Source organism: Myxine glutinosa, chromosome 10 (genome assembly GCF_964187855.1).
Source record: "Myxine glutinosa chromosome 10, kmMyxGlut1.1, whole genome shotgun sequence".
NCBI lineage: Eukaryota > Metazoa > Chordata > Myxini > Myxiniformes > Myxinidae > Myxine > Myxine glutinosa.
Window position 1 is genome coordinate 54,728,484 of NC_136270.1, and position 24,925 is coordinate 54,753,408.

General features: G+C 46.2%; 1 protein-coding gene across 1 annotated transcript in view; it reads left to right on the top strand.

The window, feature by feature from the left end:
* LOC137434557 (procathepsin L-like) overlaps positions 1-24,925 on the top strand; it is an 89,059-nt gene that overhangs the window by 6,475 nt on the left and 57,659 nt on the right. The window contains exons 2-6 of the mRNA XM_078785650.1: positions 8,143-8,283; positions 22,761-22,883; positions 22,974-23,138; positions 23,318-23,545; positions 23,913-24,081. Of these exons, the coding sequence (XP_078641776.1) occupies positions 8,149-8,283; positions 22,761-22,883; positions 22,974-23,138; positions 23,318-23,545; positions 23,913-24,081 (820 nt within the window). The 5' untranslated portion in view covers positions 8,143-8,148. The remainder of the gene's footprint in view (positions 1-8,142; positions 8,284-22,760; positions 22,884-22,973; positions 23,139-23,317; positions 23,546-23,912; positions 24,082-24,925) is intronic.

Consider the following 24,925-nt stretch of genomic DNA (forward strand, 5'->3'; position numbering starts at 1 on the left):
TACTATGTCACGTGATAGTTATAATGTGGTGAGAATCATGAAATTGTAACATACCATATAGTGATGATATTCCTTGCTATTTACATGATAGTTATAAGGTGGTGAGAATCATGAAATTGTAACATACCATATAGTGATAAACATTCCTTACTATGTTACATGATAGTTATAAGGTGGTGAGAATCATGAAATTGTAACATACCGTATAGTGATGACATTCCTTACTATGTCACGTGATAGTTATAATGTGGTGAGAATCATGAAATTGTAACATACCATATAGTGATAAACATTCCTTACTATGTTACATGATAGTTATAAGGTGGTGAGAATCATGAAATTGTAACATACCGTATAGTGATGACATTCCTTACTATGTTACATGATAGTTATAAGGTGGTGAGAATCATGAAATTGTAACATACCGTATAGTGACGAGATTCCTTACTGTTACATGACAGTTATAAGGTGGTGAGAATCATGAAATTGTAATATACCGTATAGTGATGACATTCCTTACTATGTCACGTGATAGTTATAATGTGGTGAGAATCATGAAATTGTAACATACTGTATTGTGACGAGATTCCTTACTATGTTACATGATAGTTATAATGTGGTGAGAATCATGAAATTGTAACATACCGTATAGTGATGACATTCCTTACGATGTCACGTGATAGTTATAATGTGGTGAGAATCATGAAATTGTAACATACTGTATTGTGACGAGATTCCTTACTATGTTACATGATAGTTATAAGGTGGTGAGAATCATGAAATTGTAATATACCGTATAGTGATGACATTCCTTACGATGTCACGTGATAGTTATAATGTGGTGAGAATCATGAAATTGTAACATACTGTATTGTGACGAGATTCCTTACTATGTTACATGATAGTTATAAGGTGGTGAGAATCATGAAATTGTAACATACTGTATTGTGACGAGATTCCTTACTGTTACATGATAGTTATAATGTGGTGAGAATCATGAAATTGTAACATACTGTATAGTGACGAGATTCCTTACTATGTTACATGATAGTTATAAGGTGGTGAGAATCATGGAATTGTAACATACTGTATAGTGACGAGATTCCTTACTGTTACATGATAGTTATAAGGTGGTGAGAATCATGAAATTGTAATATACTGTATAGTGATGACATTCCTTACTATGTCACGTGATAGTTATAATGTGGTGAGAATCATGAAATTGTAACATACTGTATAGTGACGAGATTCCTTACTATGTTACATGATAGTTATAAGGTGGTGAGAATCATGAAATTGTAACATACTGTATAGTGACGAGATTCCTTACTGTTACATGATAGTTATAAGGTGGTGAGAATCATGAAATTGTAATATACTGTATAGTGATGACATTCCTTACTATGTCACGTGATAGTTATAATGTGGTGAGAATCATGAAATTGTAACATACTGTATCGTGACGAGATTCCTTACTATGTTACATGATAGTTATAAGGTGGTGAGAATCATGAAATTGTAACATACTGTATAGTGACGAGATTCCTTACTATGTTACATGATAGTTATAAGGTGGTGAGAATCATGAAATTGTAATATACTGTATAGTGATGACATTCCTTACTATGTCACGTGATAGTTATAATGTGGTGAGAATCATGAAATTGTAACATACTGTATCGTGACGAGATTCCTTACTATGTTACATGATAGTTATAAGGTGGTGAGAATCATGAAATTGTAACATACCATATAGTGATGATATTCCTTACTATTTACATGACAGTTATAAGGTGGTGAGAATCATGAAATTGTAACATACCGTATGGTGACGAGATTTCTTACTATGTTACATGACAGTTATAGGGTGGTGAGAATCATGAAATTGTAACATACCATATAGTGATGATATTCCTTGCTATTTACATGATAGTTATAAGGTGGTGAGAATCATGAAATTGTAACATACCGTATAGTGACGAGATTCCTTACTATGTTACATGACAGTTATAAGGTGGTGAGAATCATGAAATTGTAACATACCATATAGTGATGATATTCCTTGCTATTTACATGATAGTTATAAGGTGGTGAGCATCATGAAATTGTAACATACCGTATAGTGACGAGATTCCTTACTATGTTACATGACAGTTATAAGGTGGTGAGAATCATGAAATTGTAACATACCATATAGTGATGATAATCCTTGCTATTTACATGATAGTTATAAGGTGGTGAGAATCATGAAATTGTAACATACCGTATAGTGACGAGATTCCTTACTATGTTGCATGATAGTTATATGGTGGTGAGAATCATGAAATTGTAACATACCATATCGTGATGACATTCCTTACTATGTTACATGATAGTTATAAGGTGGTGAGAATCATGAAATTGTAACATACCATATAGTGATGACATTCCTTACTATGTTACATGATAGTTATAATGTGGTGAGAATCATGAAATTGTAACATACTGTATAGTGTATAGTGATGAGATTCCTTACTATGTTACATGATAGTTATAAGGTGGTGAGAATCATGAAATTGTAACATACTGTATAGTGACGAGATTCCTTACTATGTTACATGACAGTTATAAGGTGGTGAGAATCATGAAATTGTGACATACCATCATGGAGAGATTCCTTACTGCGTTTAGAGACTTACTGGAGAGAATCATAAAATTCTCCTTACTGGAGAGAATCATAAAATTGTGACATACCGTCGTGGAGAGATTTGTTACGGATTCGTCACTTCCGTTGTTGTGGTTCTCATCCACTGTAAACATTTTTGGTTGCATGTACTATGATTGTTGTTTAAGTGAAATAGAGATTACTATTTTCAAAAGGTAAAAAAAGTTAATGTTTAAAAGAAACCGGAACCGGACGAAGACAAAGAGGAAGAAGAGGAGAAGAAGGCGGAGCGAGTTAGTCAGACAAGAAGCCTAACTGCTTCGAGGTCTGGAGCGAACGTTGGCGAACGAGGGTCACGAGTGAACTTTGGGTTTCCTGGAAAAGGGATTCCTGCGACAGAGTTGTCATCGCTGTGACAGATAAACCTGCGTGACAGGTTTTGCAGTTGATTCCGAAGAGAATCATCGGAATGCCATTACGTCTCGAGAACGGGCCGTTGGCCATTTTGTCTCACGCCCGATTTTCGCATCGCTCCAGGTTTTTCACCTCGCTTTAACCATTTTCACCACATCCAGACGTTAATCTGGTGTGTGCGTGTAACGTGGCTTTTGAGTGGGAAATCTGCGGTTCGCCGATTGGGAGCCGTGGAACGTCCATACCCGAAGGTGTGATTTCCCAGTCGCCTCAAGGGCACCTTTACGCATCTTTGGCAGCGTGACTGTCACTCAACCGAACGGGATTCTGGTCTCGATTAGACATCGTTCTGACGATCACTGGAGCGGATCGACTTTGGCTTGATGCCGAAATAGAGACATTGGGAATGTTCTTGTTTCACTCACTTGGAGCACAGTGAGTTATATTGTACGAAACTGATGGTACCATCATAGGAAGGATATATTGGTTGGACAATTGATTACTATTGTTTTTTGTACTGTTATTCTTGTGTGATCTTAATACAATATTTGTTTGTTGGTAACAATTGGTGTGGTTTCACCATTGATCTAAGACATACAGAATAACACATTTTTCTGCCGTGACTTCTCTCGGGGCTCGGAGGTACACTGTGACCGGGGGATTGGGGAGGAGCACGTAACAAAAATTGGGGGCTACTCGTCCAGGATTAAATTCCTTAACATCCTCGTCCGGGATAGAATTCCCTAACATTCCCAAAATTCCCAAATTTGGAATTTTTCTAAACATTCCCAAATTTTTTCTAAAAATTTTTAAAAATTTGTGTGAAGGTTAACAGGTGCTAACTAATAGTCACCATGGTGTTTGACGCAGAGAAGTTTGCGGCGTCCCCTAATGAGGCACAGTTCCAGGCGTTAAAAAGATCGGAACTCATGATATTGGCCAAATATTTTAACTTGGAGGTCCGAGTTAATATGCTTTCTTCATATTATGAAGAAAGCAGAGATGCAGACATTGGTGGTAGAATCTCTGGTGGGACAAGGAACATGGAAAGAGGTAGCCTTGGATTGGTTACCCGAGGAAAAAGAAAATGTGGAGCCCCGGAAAATGGAGATGCAACTGCAGAGCCAGGAAAGGTTAAAAGCAGAGGGAAGGAAAGCAGAAAAGGAAAGAGCAGAACAGGAACGAGAACTCGAGGAGAGAAGAGCAGAGGAAAGGAGAGCTCAAGAAGAAAGAAGAGCAGAGCAAAGAGCAGAGGAAAGGAGAGCCGAAAGGGAGTTAAAGGAACGTGACATGGAGTATCAGAAGGAACTTAAACTCAAGGAGCTGGAATTACTGGGAGAACGGAGAGAAGTCGTATCCATGCCGGCTAGTTCGACAACTAGTCAGAACACTTGGGATGTTGGTAGGCATGTGAGGCTGGTTCCACCCTTCAATGAAAAGGAGGTAGCCAAGTTTTTTTTACACTTTGAGAAAGTCGCTCAAATGCTAAAATGGCCTGTGGGGTCCTGGACTATGTTAGTGCAAAGTATTCTGGTGGGTATAGCTCAAGATATCTATTCGGCTTTACCGATTGACCAATGTGCAGATTATGAGGTAGTGAAGAAAGCCATTCTCAAAGCCTATGAATTGGTCCCTGAAGCGTACCGGCAAAAATTCCAGAATGCCAGGAAGAGGGAGAGGGAGACCCATGTGGAGTTTGCCAGAATGAAGGAAACCATGTTTGATAGGTGGTGTGACTCGAAGGAGAATGGGAAAGACTTCAACCTGTTGCGACAATTGATCTTGGTGGAGGAATTCAAACAGTGTGTCTACGCGGACATTAAAGTACATCTGGATGAAAAGAAAGTACCAGAGTTGTATGAGGCAGCAACTGTGGCAGATGACGATGCCTTGACACACAGGATGGGGTTCCATAAACCGAACTTCCCGCCTAGAGTTAGCCAGGGGAGTTATGGTAAATCAGGTTCGGAGAAAAAATTTTCATGGAGGCGGCCTAGAGAGGACTATGGGGACAAATCTGATACCGCGACTTTTAGGGATCAGAAGACTGCAGTTCCAAGACATACCTATCTTCTGGGGGGCCCGAGGCAGACCACGAGTTTTTCCCCCGGGCCTACTTGCGCTTTTTGCAGGAAACCTGGACATTTGATGTCCCAATGTTACGCCCTGAAAAGGAAAAATCAGGAGTGGAGTCAGACTAGTGCACCTCCGAATGCATTGGCCAATGCGATAAATCGTCCTCGGGGGACAGTGCCTTGTGAAGGTTCCCATGCCAAAGTTACGGCATCACCAAACGACCTTGTTCAAGAGGGTTACAAACCTTTTATTTCAGAGGGGTTTGTGTCACTGGATGGAGACTTAACGAACCAAAGACCTGTTAGGGTATTGAGGGACACAGGAGCACATCAATCTTTGATGCTTGAAGGCATTTTGCCATTGTCAGAGAAGACGGCAACTGGTGTTAGTGTTCTTTTACAGGGGGTTGGTGGCTATGTTAAAGCTCCTCTTCATGTCATCCATTTGCAGTCTGATTTGGTGTCAGGACCGGTCACCGTAGGTTTAGAAGCCACTCTTCCTGGAAAGGGAATCTCTTTTGTTATCGGGAATGATTTGGCCGGTGGTCGAGTTTCTGGTAATCCGATGTTTGTTGAAAAGCCTAGTATGGAAAATAACACCGCACAGTTAGAGCAGGAGATTCCGGGTATCTTTCCATCCTGTGCCGCGACTCGTGCTATGGGTAGGAAGCACTCTGAAGAGAAGGAGAAGGTACTGACGTCACGCTTTGCACAGGCACTTCTTGTCGAGTACCCTGAAACTAAGTGTCAGCACACACAAGTCATGGATGGAGGCAATGTTGGCAAGCTCTTTGTAGGTGGACTGAACTTTGACACAAGTGAAGATGTTCTGGACTCTATCTTTGGCAAATATGGACCACTCTTGGAAGTGCTGCTAATAAAAGACAGGGAGACGCAAAAGTCGAGAGGGTTTGGCTTTGTCGTGTTTGAAAACACAAAGGACGCCAAAGATGCAGAAAAGTATTTGAATGGCAAGGATTTGGATGGTCGGACCATACCAGTAGAGAAGGCAGGCCATGGGCGTCGAGGGGGCTACAGAGGAGGAAAACGTGGAGGTAGTTTCAGGGGTGGCTATGGCTCCCGGGGTGGGAGTAGTAGTTTTGGTGGCGACCGCAGTCGTGATTACTATGGAGGCTCCCAGGAGCAGCAGCGCAGTTTTGGCAACTCTCGACGGGATGACTATTACGGTGGTAGCCGAGATGAGGACCGCTACTCACGTGACTACAGCACCCGACTCTACAACCGTGATTATGATTTTTATGATCAAGAGAAGAGTTGGAAGCACTGAGTGCTCAGGAGCAGCCGAGCCAAGATTCCTACACAGATTAACCCATGAACTCCATGTTCCTAAATGCATCCATGCAGTGAATACTTCCAGGCCTCACCACCCAACCACCATGAAACCTGGCTCTCAGCTCGGCCTCCTTCAAAAAGTGCTATAGATTTGCTTTGCTTTGGATTTTTGATCACAACCCCTCAACCTTCATTCAAAAAATGAAAAATAAAAACCAGAGGTTGATGAGATGGAGTTTGGCTTTGCAGGAGTTCAACTTGGAAATTGAGCATGTGAAGGGCAGGGACAATGTCGTTGCTGATGCTTTATCCAGAGTGAACTAACTTTGGAAATTCCTGTAGGTTGTTGGAAGTTTTGTTGCTTTATTTTGGGACATATTCATTATTGTTACTCACGTGAATTGATCATTTGGGTGTGAGTTTTACTTTTGTTTGTTAAAAGAGTTTTTGCTTGCAAAGAAAGTTTTTCACTATGTTCAAACTTTCTTTCTTGAGGGGGGGAAGTGTTATGGATTCAACACTTCCGTTGTTGTGGTTCTCATCCACTGTAAACATTTTTGGTTGCATGTACTACTATTGTTGTCATTTAAGTGAAATAGAGATTACTATTTTCAAAAGGAAAAAAAAAGTTAATGTTTTAAAAGAAACCGGAACTGGATGAAGACAAAGAGGAAGAAGAGGAGAAGAAGGCGGAGCGAGTGAGTCGGACAAGAAGCCTAGCTGCTTCGAGGTCTGGAGCGAACGTTGGTGAACGAGGGTCACGAGTGAACTTTGGGTTTCCTGGAAAAGGGATTCCTGCGACAGAGTTGTCATCGCTGTGACAGATAAACCTGCGTGACAGGTTTTGCGGTTGATTCCGAAGAGAATCATCGGAGTGCCATTACGTCTCAAGAACGGGCCGTTGGCCATTTTGACTCGCGCCCGATTTTCGCATCGCTCCAGGTTTTTCACCTCGCTTTAACCATTTTCACCGCATCCAGACGTTAATCTGGTGTGTGTGTGTAACGTGGCTTTTGAGTGGGAAATCTGCGGTTCGCCGATTGGGAGCCGTGGAACGTCCATACCCGAAGGTGTGATTTCCCAGTCACCTGGAGGGCACCTTTACACATCTTTAGCAGCGTGACTGTCACTCAACCGAACAGGATTCTGGTCTCGATTAGACATCGTTCTGACAATCACTGGAGCGGATCGACTTTGGCTTGATGCCGGAATAGAGACATTGGGAATGTTCTTGTTTCACTCACTTGGAGCACAGTGAGTTATATTGTACGAAACTGATGGTACCATCATAGGAAGGATATATTGGTTGTACAATTGATTACTGTTGTTTTTTATGCTGTTATTCTTGTGTGATCTTAATACAATACTTGTTTGTTGGTAACAATTGGTGTGGTTTCACCATTGTCCTAAGACGTATAGAATAACACATTTTTCTGCCGTGACTCCTCTCGGGGCTCGGAGGTACACCGTGACCGGGGGTTTGGGGAGGAGCACGTAACAGATTCCTTGCTATGTTTACATGATAGTTATATGGTGATGAGAATCATGGTGGAGGTGTACATTATTACACATTAATCCCAGTGTTTTATTTAATGTATGTAAGTCCCTCTTTGAACCTTAATTCAATGTACATAGGCAAATCAAATTGATTCTGCTGTGAGTCTCACATTGATGAAGAGTTTCCATGGGAACATTGTCATGCTTTGCACATTGCAGTATCAGATGCTTCTGTGGAGTGCACTGGTGCAGCTGCTGCTGCTGCAGGTTACCAGAGCTCAAGGTGTGCCAGCACCTCAACCTTCACTGGACTCTTCATGGCTGGCCTGGAAACGCTTCCATGGGAAACACTATACAAATGTAAGATACTATATCATCCCTTATAATACTTGCAGCGACATAAGAAACAGACACTGCACAAACAGAACATTTGTTGGGGAACCTGTTTCCACTTTAATACCACGCAACTCCATTGAGCTAATATATTGTTGCGGTTTTGAGAATACAGGATATCACCCCTCGTAGGTAGTTGCATCACAACATGTAGCCTCGCTTTAGTTCAGTTATTTCTTATTAAATGTAAGCATAGTCTCCTTTCCGGTGTTAGTATGCGTTGAGCAGGCCAGTAAGTGTAGGCTTCGGTGCTCCTTGGGCTGGAACACCACGTGCTAGGGCCTAGAACAAGTCTGGCAGGCCCGAAGGAGGAGCTGCAAGGGGAGTGGCCGGTAAGCAGCGAGCAGCCAATCAGAGCTCAAGGGGAGTGGCAAATAACAGCAGCCAGAGGAGGGGCTTGGAACATTCGGGTAAGACTCTGGGGCGGGGCTATAAAACCCTGCCCCGGGCCTCCCGGACCAGTGACCTAGAGAGAGTGAGAGGTGTGTGTGTTTTTTTTTTGTTTGTTTGGTTTTTTTTTAATACTGAATCGAGGCTCGTGAAAGAGCTAACATTTATTTCACAAACAAATCAACCAGACAAACAAGATATATAAAAAGAGGGAGCGGAAGACAAGATGGGGAGAGAAGGGGAAGCACACAAACATAACATTTGAGGGCAGGGAGATGTGTGGGAGGGAGAGGGCTTGGGGGGAGGAGGCGTGGGAAGGGGGAGGGGTGGGAGAAGTATAAAACACAAGGACACCAAGGACTTCCAGGACAGAAGTTGGTATTTCAAAAAAGTGGATTTGGGGTGAAATTAGCAGGGCTAGAAAAGATCAAGGTTTTGGATGGGGGAAGATAAGAGATGGTGGTGAACAGCTGTTTTAAAGACCTGGAGGGTGGAGTGGGATTTAAGAGAGTGAGGGAGTTTGTTCCAGAGGCGGGAGAAAAGAGGAATGAAGGAGTGAAGGTGAGCAGAGAGTCTTGATTTTGGCAGTTTAACCATAAGAGGGTTGCAGGCAGATCTTGTGCGACCTGTAGGAATATTTGGGGGACAGAGCCCAGAGAGAGCTGGGGGGGGCAAGGCCAGAGAGGAGTCGATAGAAGACGGGAAGACCACCAACCTGCCTGCGGTGAGTGAGTGAAAGGCCCTTGGAGTTAGCTTCATCGCAGGAGATTCCAATGATTCTGAACGCTTTGGTTTCAATAGCGTGAAGACGAGCTAGGTGTGAGGCACCTAGGTGTGGTTGAGAGTATACAGCTAGGTGTGGTTGAGAGTCAAAGTGCCCCAGTGAGAGAGTGAGAGAGTGAAGTCAGTCTGAGCTGAGAGCGAGTCAGAGCCAGTGAGAGTCGGAGTGAGTCACCCAGTGAGTCAGTGTGAGTTGCCGAGTCCCTCAGTCTACGAGTGCGCCCCAGTGACCCAGTGAGTGTGATAGTCAGAGCTTCTGTCTAAGCGGTCTGCTCCCAGCTCTCTCTGTGAACGAACTCTCCCTCTGCCCTGCGCTCTGCGGCTGTTAATCGCGTTTGTGAGGACGGTCTCTCCCGGGGCCACCTATGCCGACGACCTTCCTACCTGGGCTCCCTGCACGTGCCGCGGACCTCTCAAGGGGACATGCCCGGCGAGCTGACCGGAGCGAACGGCACCGGGGACGCGTTTGGAGCGCGTACTTTTCCTTCCTTTTCCCCGCGTGAGTGAGTGGGCCCTTGTCTGGGAAAGTTAAGTTAAGACTGATTAAGTATCTGCGTTGTGTCTCTTCTCTTCACCCTGACCACTGTATAAATTGTAAATAAACCTGTGTTCTTCCTTCCATTTGACCGTGCACGTCATTTCACACCATTGGCCTAGCATCGCGCGAATAAGACCGCTCAATCGGGTTCAATAAGAATTAACGGCACGAGACACGTGAAACGCAAACCGCTCGGCGTATCCGACTAGCGTGGCTTGTGCGAGGTCCAGCACCTGTCTTCCTGGCAGCGTGTGTACCGCAGGTACGTGGGGATTCGACCCGATACCATTTTTTTTTTTTTTTTTTTTTTTTTTGTATACAAGATCGAGTCTCGTGAAAGAGCGAACATTAATCACACAGAAAGACAAACCGACACATAAAACATATAACATCGGGAGCGGTAGACAAGATGGGGAGAGAGGGGGAAGGACACAAACACAACATTTGAGAGCAGGGACCGAGAGACATGGAGACATCGAGAGATCTGAGAGAGGGCGAGGGCTTTGTGGGGGGGGGCATGGGAAGGGGGCGGTGGGAGAGGTATAAAACATATGGACACTGCCAGGACTTCCAGGAAAGAAGTTGGAATTTCAAACAAGGTGGATCTGGGGTGAATTAGCGGGGGTAGAAAAGATCAAGGTTTTGGATGGGGGAAGATAAGAGATGGTGGTGAACAGCTGTTTTAAAGACCTGGAGGGAGGAGTGGGATTGAAGGGAGTGAGGGAGTTTGTTCCAGAGGCGGGAGAAAAGAGGAATGAAAGAGTGAAGGTGAGCAGAGAGCCGAGGTTTCGGCAGTTTAACCATCAGAGGGTTGCTGGCAGATCTTGTGCGACCTGTAGGAATATTTGGGGGACAGAGCACAGAGAGAGCTGGGGGTGCAAGGCCGGAGAGGAGTCGGTAGAAGACAGAAAGACCACCTACCTGCCTGCGGTGAGTGAGTGAAAGGCCCTCAGAGATAGCTTCATCGCGGGAGATTCCAATAATTCTGAAAGCTTTGGTTTCAACAGCGTGAAGCCGAGCTAGGTGTGAGGCAGGAGCACCGGCCCATAGGGGAGAACAGTATTCCATTGAGCTGCGGATGAAAGCCTTGTATGTGGTGAGGAGCTCAGGTGTGCCGAGGAAGGACTTCGCACGACGGAGGATGCCCAGTCGGCGACTGGCTTTGGAGGCCAGCTTGGAAATGTGGTTTTCCCAAGAAAGATGATGGCAGATAGTGAGACCCAAAATCTTGAGCGACAGAACTTCTTGGAGAGGATTGTTGAGAAAGTAGATGGGAGGGTTGTCCAGTCGATCTTTTCGGAGAGACATAGTAAGAGTGTGAGATTTGTCAGGATTGAAAGACATGTTCCACTTGTTTGACCAGTCTGTGATTTTGTCCAGGTCTTCAGAGAGTGAGGAGGCAGCAGACTGCCGATCTGAGGGAAGAGGAATGGAGCGGCAGAGAGTGGAGTCATCAGCAAAGAGATAGAGAGGATTTTCGAGAGAGTCAGAGAGATCATTGATGAAGACCAGAAAAAGCACGGGGCCCAGAACACTGCCTTGGGGAACTCCAGCCTGAACAGGAAGAGGAGATGAGAGAAACCCATTCAGGGCCACACGTTGACGACGACTAGAGAGGAAGTCCGCCAGCCATGCGTGGAGATTTCCATGGATACCAAAGGAGGAGAGTTTGGTGAGCAGAGCGGGGTGCCAGACCGTGTCGAAGGCACGTGATATGTCGAGGGAGACAGCTCTAATTTCCTGTTTGGCATTGAGGACCTCCATCCATTGTTGAGACAGCAGAAGCAGCATGTCCAGAGTAGAGTGACCTGGTCTGAAACCAAATTGATGATCAGAGATCAAGCCATTGGAGAAGAGGAAAGATTTCATATCCGAAGCAATGATGGATTCCATGACTTTGCTGATAATTGGGAGAAGGCTGATTGGTCTGTAGTTGCTAGGATCTGTTTTTGCACCTTTTTTGTGCAAAGCGGTGATGTTGGCTGATTTCCAAGCAGATGGCAGTTGACCTTGAGCAAAAGAGAGGGTGAAGAGAACAGAGAGAGGGTGAGATAGAGCAGCAGAGCAGGATTTTAGGACCCGTGGGCTGATGCCGTCGGGTCCAGTTGCAGAATCAGAGTCGAGGGTTGACAGAGACTTTTCCACCTTGTCAGGAGGAAAGGACACGGAGTCCAGGAGCAGCAGGGTACGACTGGGTATGGTGGGTACAGAGAGGGATGGGTTTGGGACACAAGATTTAGAGGCAAACACAGAGTTGAGGCATTCAGCTTTTTCACGTGCGGAGTCAGCTGTGTAGCCGTTTGAGGTAAGGGAGGGGATGGAGGGGGAACAAACACCAGAAACGGATTTGACCAGACGCCACCAGGATTTGGAAGAGGGAGACAGATAAGAGAGTTCGGTCTTGAGAATGGAGAGATATTGTTTCCTGGCTCTCCTGAGGGTGGACACACACTTGTTTCGGGCTTTGTGAAAGGAAATGAGATTTCCTTCCGTTGGATTTGCTTTCCAGGAGACGAAGGCAAGTTGTTTCTGGGCAACAGCCTCACCACAAGATTCCGTGTACCATGGACGGGAGGAAGGGTATGACAACTGAAGACGAGATGGGATAAATCTGTGCATGAGAGAGAGCAATTTACTTTGGAAGAATTCCCAGGATGAGTTGATGTCAGAGGTGGTAGAGATGGGAGACCAGTCCAGATGATTGATGGCTGCTTGAAGACCGTGCCAGTTGGCCTGAGTGAAATGCCAGACTCGTCGACGCTGAGCAGGCTCCCTGAGGATGGTCAGAGAGATGTCCACTTTAACAAGGACATGATCAGATGATCCGATCGGAGCAGAAGAAGAGCAGCAGACATTTTCAGGGAAGTTAGTCATAACCAAGTCCAGAAGAGAAGATGTTCCGTTGACTGAGATCCGGGTCGGGAAATTGACAGATTGTGTCAGTCCCAGTGAGTCGCAGAAGTCCTTTGCTGAGGAGCCATGGCTGGTGAGAGAGGTACCCACACCCAGCCAACTGGCATGATGACAGTTGAAATCACCACATATGAGGAAGAGAGAGTTGGGATGAGTAGATAGAAGTTGGTCCATATCATCAGACAGCGAGATGTAGATGGAGTCATCACTGTTTGGTGGACGGTACAACACACATATGAACAAGAGGTGGGAGCGAAGGGGAAGCCGTAGCCAGAGGTATTCCTGGGGGTGAGGTGGAGAGAGTGCAGTGCAGGGCGAGTGAGGAAGAGAGTTTTTGATAAAGATAGCAACCCCGCCTCCAGGACGAGGCTCAGGTCTATCATACCGGAGGAGGGAGTAGCCCGGGAGAGATACTATGGAATCAGAGACATCATAAAGGAGGAAAGTTTCTGTTAAGCAGATCACGTCTGGTTTGACAGAAGCAACCTGTATGGAGAGATCAGTTAAGTTTGAACGAAGGCCCCGGATGTTTGAGGTCCATACCGTTAATGAAGAGGAAGGGGGAGCATCAGATACAGAACAGGGGGGAGGAGGGGTAGGGTAAGATGTGGAAGAGGTGGAAGAGGTAGGGAGAGCTGTTGAAGGTGTGTCAGAGATTTCAGAATCGCTCGGAGAAAGGGAAGGATGGGGCGGACAAAAGGTTTGATGGTGATTGGGTGAGCCACAATGAGGTGTTATTTGAGGAGGGGGAAGAGCGAGGCAGAAGGTTGGGGGAGATGGAGGTGAGAGTTTGAAGGGGGAAGAAGCGGGGAGGACGCTTTGAGGAGGGGGAGTGAGAGGGGGGAAATTGAGAAGCAATGAGGGTGGGGAGATTTGAAGGGGAGGGGTGAGGGGGGAGTTTGGGAGGGAAGGGACAAGGGGAGGGATTTGAAAGAGATGGGATATGGGGGAGATTTGGAGGGGAGGGGTGAGGCAGGAGTCTAGGAGGGGAGGGGCGAGGGGGCGTCTTGGCGGGGAGGGGTGAGGGGGTAGTTTAGGAGGGAGGGGGCAAGGGGGGAGATTTGAAAGGGATGGGTGATGGGGAAGATTTGGAGGGGAGGGGTGATGGGGAAGATTTGGAGGGGAGGGGTTATGGGGAAGATTTGGAGGGGAGGGGTGAGATTGGATTTTTGAAAGTGTACGATTTATGGGAAACGAACATTTATTGCAAAATGAGTTTCTTGTGACCTTCGAGTTAAAAATACGTTTAAGGACGCTGGATGGAGGATGGAGAGCAGGAGAGTTTAGGGAATGTAGAAAAAAGGCACTATAGGAGATGGATATTTTTTTTGGGATGAATTGATTTGGTGAGCAAGTCGAAAGCAGCCTTTTAAAGAAGAAGAAGAAAAAGGTGTTATAAAATATGACGGAATACATAACTTGAGGGGAAAGTGTAAACATTGAAGGTTAATGAGTGAAAACTATCTGGGGAAATGGGGGAGAAACACGTGGTCGAAGAACGAACGAACGAATAAGAATGAATAAACGAATGAGAACAGAGAAGGAAATGCTGTTGTTGTTTTTTGTTTTTTTTTGTTTTTTGAGTTGAGATTTACACAAGGAAGTAGGCTATGGGTGAAAAGACTGGGAATACAGAGAACGAAAGTTATTGGATCACAAACGACGGACCGCTGAGAAAAACAAAGCCTCAAGGTTGTACAGTGCACACTGTACAAGGCCTCAAGACACGACACGAATTAACACGATTTTCAATACAGGTATGAAAGATTTGCACCGAAAAATCTTCGTCGGGACACAATATACGTACAACACCATAAATAAATACAGTTTTAACGAAAAATACAAATGGGAACAATCACTTAACTTCGATTTCAAATCGTTCGCGACGCGGCAAAGGCCTTGCTCGCGACACGGCAAACAGACGATCAATTTATGAAAGATAAACACCGAGAAACAACCAAAGTTGCACACAATAACTTGACACACCGAAAGATAAATACAGTTGTAACGTATTATTCTGACTTGTATTTGCATTGTTGTTGTGGTTTATCGGACGCGCTTATTCGTCAGACACGAGTGAATCATCACCGCGTCAATAAACGCGCTTTCCGCTTCCGGCACGATGGAGTCTGCTTGAGTTCGTTACATGGTGTCAGAAGTTCGTTGATATTCACGCCATAAGCCGCCATTCGTCTCCATAAATATGGCATCTCCGAACTTTGATCATCCCTCGATCGACTGGGAGAGTCTGGATCTCTACCAGGAGTTTTGCCGGTTCAGAAGTCACGTCAGTTTTGTCTTGTCAGGGCCGCTCGCAGACATAATGAAGCCTCGTCAAGCAGGATGGCTCGGGACGTGGATCGGCGAACAAGGTCGTCAAATCTACCAAACTCTATCTTGGGAGGAAGGAGAGAAAGACGACCCGCAGGAAGTGCTGAACAAATTCCAGAACTATGTGCAGCCCAGAAAGAACAAAAGAGTTGCCAGACACCGACTGAAACAAAGGCGCCAGCGGAGTGGTGAGTCTTTTGATCATTTCATAAAAGATCTGAGGATAATTCTCATGGATTGCGATTACCAAGACCCAGACGACATAATCGTCGATTGCATCATTGATGGCAGCCATGATAAGAGGGTCCAAGAGAAATTACTCGATAGGGGTGAGGAGCTCTCACTAGCTAAAGCTATAGAAATTGGCCAACAGCTAGAGCTCTCGCAGAAACATATGAGAATAGTCCGAGATGAAGATGCTCTCATCTCAGCCCTCAGATCTGAAAACGAACGAACTCAGCACCAGACTCAACGTTGTAAGAGCAAGCCTGATAGGCATACACAAGCCACCGAGCTGTTCAAAGCTGAGAATCGGTTTCGGAATGACGGTCCCTGCAGCAAATGTGGCCAGTCAGTGCACAGGCAAGCCAAGTGTCCAGCAATTAATTCTAGCTGCTCCTACTGCAAGAAGCCTGGTCACTGGTTTGCGGCGTGTCGGAAGAGACTGCGCGACCTAAAGTCCCTTGATGAGGAGACCAGTCTAGATCATGTAGATCTTCCTCAAGAACTCGTCAAGGAATCTGAAATTTTAAGGATCTCCGCTCTACAACCAAGCATCAATACGGCTACTCATGACAAGTGGGCACAGACCGTCACGTTGCTGGGTCAGCCGACTCGGTTCCGGATTGACACGGGTGCAAGGTGCAACACACTAACACTCAACGACTACCAGTTAGTCCAGCACCTCGCAGGCGATCTACAATCGTCGCATAAAGTTCTTAAAACATACTCGAACCATACTATCCATCCTGTCGGTACCGTGACACTCCCTCTCTCTCACAAAAACAAGACCGTTAGAGCCAGTTTTGAGGTCATTGACCTCGATCAGGAGAATATAATGTCAGGCGCTACCTCGGAAGCCCTAGGCCTCATTGTCAAGCTCGATAAGTTGTCTCTTGTTCAGCCTCTAGTCAATGTGTCTCAGGAAGCAGTAATCTCTGAGTTTCCAGAAGTTGCCAAGACAACTGGAACTCTTCCCGGAACTTATCAGATCAAGCTTGTAGAAGGGTCACAGGGAGTAGTTCACGCTCCTCGCAGACAGCCTGCAGCATTGAGAGAGCAAATAGTTGACAAGCTACAAGAGATGGTCACCGAAGGTCACATCGCGAAGGTAGAACGACCGACTGAGTGGGTGAGTTCCATGGTAGTAGCTCTTCGCAACGGCAAAGTCCGCATCTGTATAGACCCCAAAGACTTAAACAAGTGCACAAAACGTGAGCACTACCCAATGAGAACTGTTCAGGAAGTTTTAGCTCAAATCCCTGGAGCCAAAGTATTTTCTGTGCTTGACGCCCGCAGTGGGTTCATGCAAATTCGCCTTGACGAGCCTTCTTCATTCTTGACCACGTTCAATACACCTGTAGGGAGATACCGCTGGCTGCGTCTCCCTTATGGATTGAGGTGCTCGCCGGAGATATTCCAGCGAATCATGGACCAGATGCTAGAAGGGATAGAATGGGCAACAGCGGTAATGGATGACATTTTAGTTGCTGGTCGTGACATCACCCACCACGACTGTGTACTGAAGCGAGTTATGCAACGAGCTACAAGTTATAACCTGCAACTAAACTTACGAAAATGCCTCATCCGGCGAACCTCAGTCCCTTATGTAGGCCACCTGCTTACTGCAGAAGGAGTGCTACCAGATCCATTCAAGACGAAGGCAGTTGAGAAAATGCCACGTCCAACAGACAAACAAGGCGTCAAGCGTTTCCTTGGATTCGTTCAGTATTTAGGGAAGTTTATCCCCAACCTAAGTGACACAAGCAAGCCTCTCCGTGATCTCTGCAAGGCGGACGTGGAGTTCTCCTGGCAGTCAGCTCAGGAGCTGTCCTTCAAGAAGCTGAAGCAAGCATGTATTTCGGCCCCGGTCCTTCAGTACTACGATGTAAGTCAGCCAGTTGAAATACAAGCCGATGCCAGCCAAAACGCTGTAGGAGCCTGTTTGCTCCAGAATGGCAACCCTATAGCGTTCACATCACGCAGTATGACCGATACTGAGTGTCGCTACGCTATGATTGAGAAGGAAATGCTCTCAATCGTCCATGCAACAGAAGCATTTCACTACTATGTCTTTGGAAAATCAGTAGTGGTATATAATGACCATAAACCCCTTGAGGAAATCTTCAAGAAGCCTCTCCTATCTTCTCCCATGCGTTTACAGCGTATGTTGCTCAAGCTTCAACGGTATGACTTGGAGGTTAACTACTGCCGTGGTTCTGAGATGGTGCTCCCCGACACATTGTCCCGTGCACCTCTACCGGACACCGACTCAGAAGCTGGGAAAGACCTTGAGCCTGTGAACATGTTCCAGTTCCTTGCGATCACGAGTGGGAAATACCTCGAAATCCAGGAAGCTACTCTGAGTCAAATGAGCCTTCTCTGCGGTGTCATTGCAAGTGGATGGCCTGACTCCCGAAAGGAAGTCCCAGCACAGGTCCGTCCGTACTTTGACTCCAGAACGCAATTGGCAGTCTCAGACAGTGTTGTCTACAAAGGCATGCGCCTTGTCATCCCGCCAAGCCTCAGACCCAGAATGCTGAGCTTGATTCATGAATCGCACCTCGGAGTGAACAAGTGTAAGCAGCGTGCTCGCGAGGTCATGTATTGGCCCTCAATGAACTCTGACATCGAAGAAACTGTACGGAATTGTTGCAAGTGTGCAGAGTATCAAAGCGCTCAGCAACGGGAGCCTCTCTTGCCGACTTACACGCCTGATCTTCCATTCATCGAAGTTGGAAGCGACGTTTTTGACTTCGAATCAAAGCAGTATTTGCTCACGGTCGATTATTACTCCAAGTTTGTGGAGGTGGATTGCCTCAAGGACATTACAGCTCGCTCTGTAATCGAAGCTCTCAAGCAGCAGTTTTGTCGACATGGTATTCCAGAAAAGCTGCGAAGCGATTCCGGAAGTCAGTACACGTCAGAGGAATTTTCTCAGTTTTGCAAAGAATATGGCATAACTCACGACATTGTGTCCCCCAAGCACCAACGTGCCAATGGAGAGGCAGAAAGAGCGATCCAGACAGTGAAAAGGCTCTGGAAGAAGTCAGCAGATAAGTACTTAGCCCTGCTAGACTACCGCACCACTCCACTTGAAGGAATAAACTTGTCCCCGGCTCAGCTCCTAATGGGAAGACGCCCCAGAAACACACTGCCTTGCAACCGCACTCTTCTCATGCCTGCGCGGTATGACCATCACCTTGTGAGATCACGCCTTGACACACAGAAGGAGAAACAAAAATACTATCATGACAAGCCATCTATGTCAGATTTGCCACCGCTCCAGCCGGGAGACAGTGTTAGGATGTTGCCAAACCCGGAGGCCAGGCATTGGATTCCGGCTGTAGTTGAGGCGCGCCTCAACAGCCCCCGGTCATATTTGCTGAGGACCCCAAACAATGTGTACCGGCGTAACAGGCTCCATCTCCGCAGAGTGCCTCATTCAGCCAATGTTGGCCCGGTGGGAAGTCAGCCACTCTCTCACTTTTACTCTTCCCAGGACATGAGGGACTTCCCTGATCCCACCACTCAACAGGACACCCCAGTGGGGAACTGCTGCAAGTCCCCAAGTCCAAGTGAGCAAGCATCTGAATCCCAAAGTCTCCCAACAGTGTCATCGCCTCGAGCCACTGCATCTCCCAGAAATACCAAGTTCATCACAAGGAGCGGCAGAGCGGTTAACCCTCCCAGACGTCTGGATCTTTAAATTTAAATCAATTGATTCACGTGATCTGAATGTGATGCTGTTTGTTAATTAATTCAGTGTAATTTTACTTTATAGAGTTATTTGCTTTGCTGGTTTCCTTTAAAGTGGCTTCCTTGAAAGAAAGGAGGATGTAACGTATTATTCTGACTTGTATTTGCATTGTTGTTGTGGTTTATCGGACGCGCTTATTCGTCAGACACGAGTGAATCATCACCGCGTCAATAAACGCGCTTTCCGCTTCCGGCACGATGGAGTCTGCTTGAGTTCGTTACAACAGTTTCGACAAAATACAATTGTGAACAGACTTAACTTCGAAAAACGTGGAGACCGTGTGGAGCTTCGAAAATCCCTCCCACCGTCTCCGAGATCTCAATTTGCATTCCGCACGCTCGCAACGGGGGTGGCGGCTGGAATTGCTCTGCAATCCGCCCCACGAGTATAAAGTGGGTTGCGCCCTCATGGACTTGAAGGCCCGTGGGGGAAAAGGGTTTAACCCCCCTCTGTACGTCGACGGGCTCGCGAGATCCGCAACAATATGTTCTGGAAAAGTACCGACTCCAGACTCCTCTTTGATAAGCCAGGGGTCATGACAAATTGCGATGTCCACACTTTCTTAGCCTGTATGTCTGCTGCATGTAGATTTCTCAGCTTGCATGTCTGCTGCCTGTAGATTTCTTAGCCTGCGTATCAGTTGCCTGTAGATTACTTAGCCTGCGTGTCTGTTGCCTGTCGATTCCTTAGCATGCGTGTCTGTTGCCTGTAGATTACTTAGCCTGCGTGTCTGTTGCCTGTCGATTCCTTAGCATGCGTGTCTGTTGCCTGTAGATTCCTTAGCCTGCGTGTCTGTTGCCTGTAGATTCCTTAGCCTGCGTATCAGTTGCCTGTCGATTCCTTAGCATGCGTGTCTGTTGCCTGTAGATTACTTAGCCTGCGTGTCTGTTGCCTGTAGATTCCTTAGCATGCGTGTCTGTTGCCTGTAGATTCCTTAGCCTGCGTATCAGTTGCCTGTAGATTACTTAGCCTGCGTGTCTGTTGCCTGTCGATTCCTTAGCATGCGTGTCTGTTGCCTGTAGATTCCTTAGCCTGCGTGTCTGTTGCCTGTAGATTCCTTAGCATGCGTGTCTGTTGCCTGTAGATTCCTTAGCCTGCGTGTCTGTTGCCTGTAGATTTCTTAGCCTGCGTGTCTGTTGCCTGTAGATTTCTTAGCCTGCATGTCTGCTGCATGTAGATTTCTTACTGTGCATGTCTGTTTCCTGTAGATTTCTTAGCCTGCATGTCTGTTTCCTGTAGATTTCTTAGCCTGCATGTCTGTTGCCTGTAGATTTCTTAGCCTGCGTGTCTGTTGCCTGTAGATTTCTTCACCTACATGTCTGCTGCATGTAGATTTCTGAGCCTGCATGTCTGTTGCCTGTAGATTCCTTAGCCTGTATGTCTGGTGCCTGTAGATTTCTTAGCCTGCATGTCTGTTTCCTGTAGATTTCTTAGCCTGCATGTCTGCTGCCTGTAAATTTCTTAGCCTGTGTGGCTGTTGCCTGTAGATTAATTAGCCTGCATGTCTGCTGCCTGTAGATTTCTCAGCTTGCATATCTGCTGCCTGTAGATTTCTTAGCCTGCATGTCTGTTTCCTGTAGATTTCTTAGCCTGCATGTCTGTTTCCTGTAGATTTCTTAGCCTACATGTCTGTTGCCTGTAGATTTCTTAGCCTGCATGTCTGCTGCCTGAAGATTTCTTAGCCTGCATGTCTGTTGCCGGTAGATTTCTCAGCCTGCATGTCTGCTGCCTGTAGTTTTCTTTGCCTGCATGTCTGCTGCCTGTAGATTTCTCATCTTGCATACCTGCTGCCTGTAGATTTCTCAGCTTGCATATCTGCTGCCTGTAGATTTCTTAGCCTGCATGTCTGTTTCCTGTAGATTTCTTAGCCTGCATGTCTGTTTCCTGTAGATTTCTTAGCCTGCATGTCTGTTGCCTGTAGATTTCTTAGCCTGCATGTCTGCTGCCTGTAGATTTCTTAGCCTGCATGACTGTTGCCTGTTGATTTCTAAGCCTGTATGTCTGCTGCCTGTAGATTTCTTAGCCTGCATGTCTGTTTCCTGTAGATTTCTTAGCCTGCATGTCTGCTGCCTGTATATTTCTTAGCCTGCATGGCTGTTGCCTGTAGATTAATTAGCCTGCATGTCTGCTGCCTGTAGATTTCTTAGCCTGCATGTCTGTTGCCTGTAGATTTCTTAGCCTGCATGTCTGTTGCCTGTAGATTTCTTAGCCTGCATGTCTGTTGCCTGTAGATTTCTTAACCTGCACATCTGTTGCCTGTAGATTTCTTAGCCTGCATGTCTGTTGCCTGTAGATTTCTTAGCATGCATGTCTGTTGCCTGTAGATTTCTTAGCATGCATATCTGTTGCCTGTAAATTTCTTAGCATGCATGTCTGTTGCCTGCAGATTTCTTAGCATGCATGTGTTACGGATTCGTCACTTCCGTTGTGGTGATTTGCATCCACTGTAAATATTTCTGATTCCATATACTATTATTGCTTTCAAAAGGTTTATTGTCCATGAGCTGTTTTCAAAAGGTAAAAAAGTTAATGTTAAAAGAAACAGGAAACCGGATCGGGAACCGGAGGACGAAGAGAAAGAAAGGGCGGAGCAAGAGAGTCGGACAAGAAGGACCCGAGCTATTTGCGGTCTGGAGCGAACGTTGGTGAACAACAGTCACCAGCGAACTTTTGGGTTTCCCAGGGAAGGGATTCCTACGACAGAGTGGTTAGCGCTGTGACAGATTAACCTGCGTGTCAGGTTTTGTGATCGATTCAGGAGAGAATCATCGCCGTGCCGTGCGCCACGAGACCGGGTCATCGGCCATTTTGACTCGCGCAGGACTTGTGCTTCGCTCGCGGTTTCGTCTCTTTTCGACCATTTTCACCGCATGCAGACGTCGATCTGGGGTGTGTGTGTGACGTGGCATTTTGAAGGTTACTTCGTCCATACCCGAGGGTGTGATCTCTCAGTCGCCTGTAGGACACCTTTGGATTTCCCAGCCGCCTTGAGGGCGCCTTTGTACAGCTTCGGCAGTGTGTCGGTACTTGCCATCCGCATGGGATTCTGGTCTCGATTGGACATCGTTCTGGCGATCGCTGGAGCGAATAAACTTCGTCTTAAACCAGGAATAAAAGACATTGGCGAATGTTTGTGTTTCACTCACTTGGAGCACAGTGAGTTATACAGTATATTACAAAACTGATGGTACCATCGTAGGACATATTGATTGTACTTTTGAATACTATTGTTGTTGTACTGTTATTCTTGTGTGATCTTAATACAATATTTGTTTGTGAGTAACAATTGGGGTGGCTTCTCTGTTGATCATTGACACACAGAATAACACATTTTTCTGCCGTGACTCCTCTCGGGGCTCGGAGGTACACCGTGACCAGGGGGTCGGGGAGGAGCACGTAACACATGTCTGTTGCCTGTAGATTTCTTAACCTGCATGTCTGTTGCCTGTAGATTTCTTAGCCTGCATGTCTGTTGCCTGTAGATTTCTTCACCTGCATGTCTGTTGCCTGTAGAATGAAGACGTTTGGAGAAGACTCGTGTGGGAGAGGAACCTCCACATGATTGAGACGCATAATCTGGAGCACTCCATGGCCAAGCACTCTTTCACCATGGAAATGAACCACTTTGGTGATATGGTGAGTTCTATGTGGTTGTGAGAAGATAAAGCAGGTTTGGATTTAGTACAAAGGTTCTCAGGTATAGTAACCTTGTTTGTGTCTTCCTAGACGCGAGACGAGTTCCGAATGAGAATGAATGGAATGAGAGCAAACACCACGACTCGGGGCAGCAGAGCACGGCAAAGTGTTACTTTCTTGCCTCCACTAAACTTCCAAATCCCAGCACATGTGGACTGGCGAAATAAAGGCCTCGTAACGAATGTAAAGGACCAGGTGGGATCCTGCATGCTAAGCAAAGATCAGCCAGTGATAAAACCGTTCGCAAGTCAAGACACGACTGCCAATGGTTGTGAATCAGAGCAAGTCGTGTAACTAATAATGGTCTCATAATGTAATCATAAGAAACCCCAAGGTAAACCTAAACCTTGTTATAACTTTGGTGATCTTGGCAGAAACAGTGTGGTTCCTGTTGGTCCTTCGGTGCGACGGGTGCACTGGAAGGTCAGTGGGCGAGACGAGGAAGCAACAGGGCGCCATCGCTTAGTGAGCAGAACCTCATGGACTGCTCTCAAGCCCAGGGAAACAATGGCTGCCAGGGGGGCTCCTTGGACGGTGCCTTTCAGTACGTCATAGAAAACAACGGCATCGACTCTGAAAGTAGTTATCCTTACGAGGCAAAGGTACATTTTCTTTCACTACTTTGTACTCCCTCTACCTCCTCACTTTGTCTTCGTTGCCGTTATATCGTGTTTTCCACCTCTACCTCATTTGGAAAAGAGTTGGCCATTGTATGCTCCACCAAATTCGAAATTCCTGCCCTGAACTATTGGGGAAGATGGCAGCATACACTACATCAGCAGCACAGCCGTGCCTCCAAAACTATGCAGATTAGCAGCTACGTACAGTGTACTCACTACACACTACATAGCTGTCAATGATTCTGCTCTATCTGAACAACTATGTTTGTCTTCCTCTCTGTTCGTTCCTTACCTTTCCCTTTTCATTCTTCTGCTTTTCTTTGAGTGAATATCTTCTACCCATTGCCAGGATGGACGGCCTTGTCGTTATCGAACGGCCACACGCTCTGCTTCGGCAACTGGTTTGGTTGATCTTCCACAAGGCAATGAGAGAACCCTGCAAGTTGCTGTTGCCTCTGTTGGTCCAGTGGCAGTCGCTTTTGATGCGTCACATCAGTCATTTCAGTTTTACAAGAATGGTAACATCACTTATAAAACAACATAGTACTTATTTTATACATTTTCTTTGGGTTTTTCCACATAACTTTGTTGTCTTTAAATATTATTTTTTTTACAATACCCATAGCTCATGAGTAAGTTGTGGTTAGCGGTTAGGGTGCCGCCTTGGGATCCTAGGATCCTGGGTTCAAATCTTAGCGGTTAGGGTGCCGGCTTGCGATCCGAGGATCCTGGGTTCAAATCTTAGCGGTTTGGGTGCCGGCTTGGGCTCCTAGGATCCTGGGTTGAAATCTTAGTGGTTAGGGTGCCAGCTTGGGATCCGAGGATCCTGGGTTCAAATCTTTGCGGTTAGGGTGCCGGCTTGGCATCCGAGGATCCTGGGTTCAAATCTTAGCGGTTAGGGTGCCAGCTTGGGATCCTAGGATCCTGGGTTCAAATCTAAGCGGTTAGGGTGACAGCTTGCGATCCGAGGATCCTGGGTTCAAATCTTAGCGGTGTCGTGGAAGTGTGGTGGCGAGACTCAAGACGCCAATGGTCGGAAACAGGTTTTACAAAAGGTCACAACTTTATTAACTGGTTATTCACTTCATTCCAATACCAAATAATACCGTTTAACTCAATGGACCAGGTAACTCTATCCGCATAGTCCCCCTTTCGTGGCAGATGCGCCGAACCCGTGGTACGCGTTCATTCCGTCGGGCAGGGCTTCTCGTGGCAAGTGCTCCTTGACTCCAAGTCTCTTCTGCTTATATCGGCACACTTCAGTTAATCCTCTGTCCGCTGAAATCGTAATCCCTTCTCCGCTGCTTTTAATCCGTTCTCCGCAAACGTTACTCAGTCGCCTCCCTGGCACCAGCTCGCTCT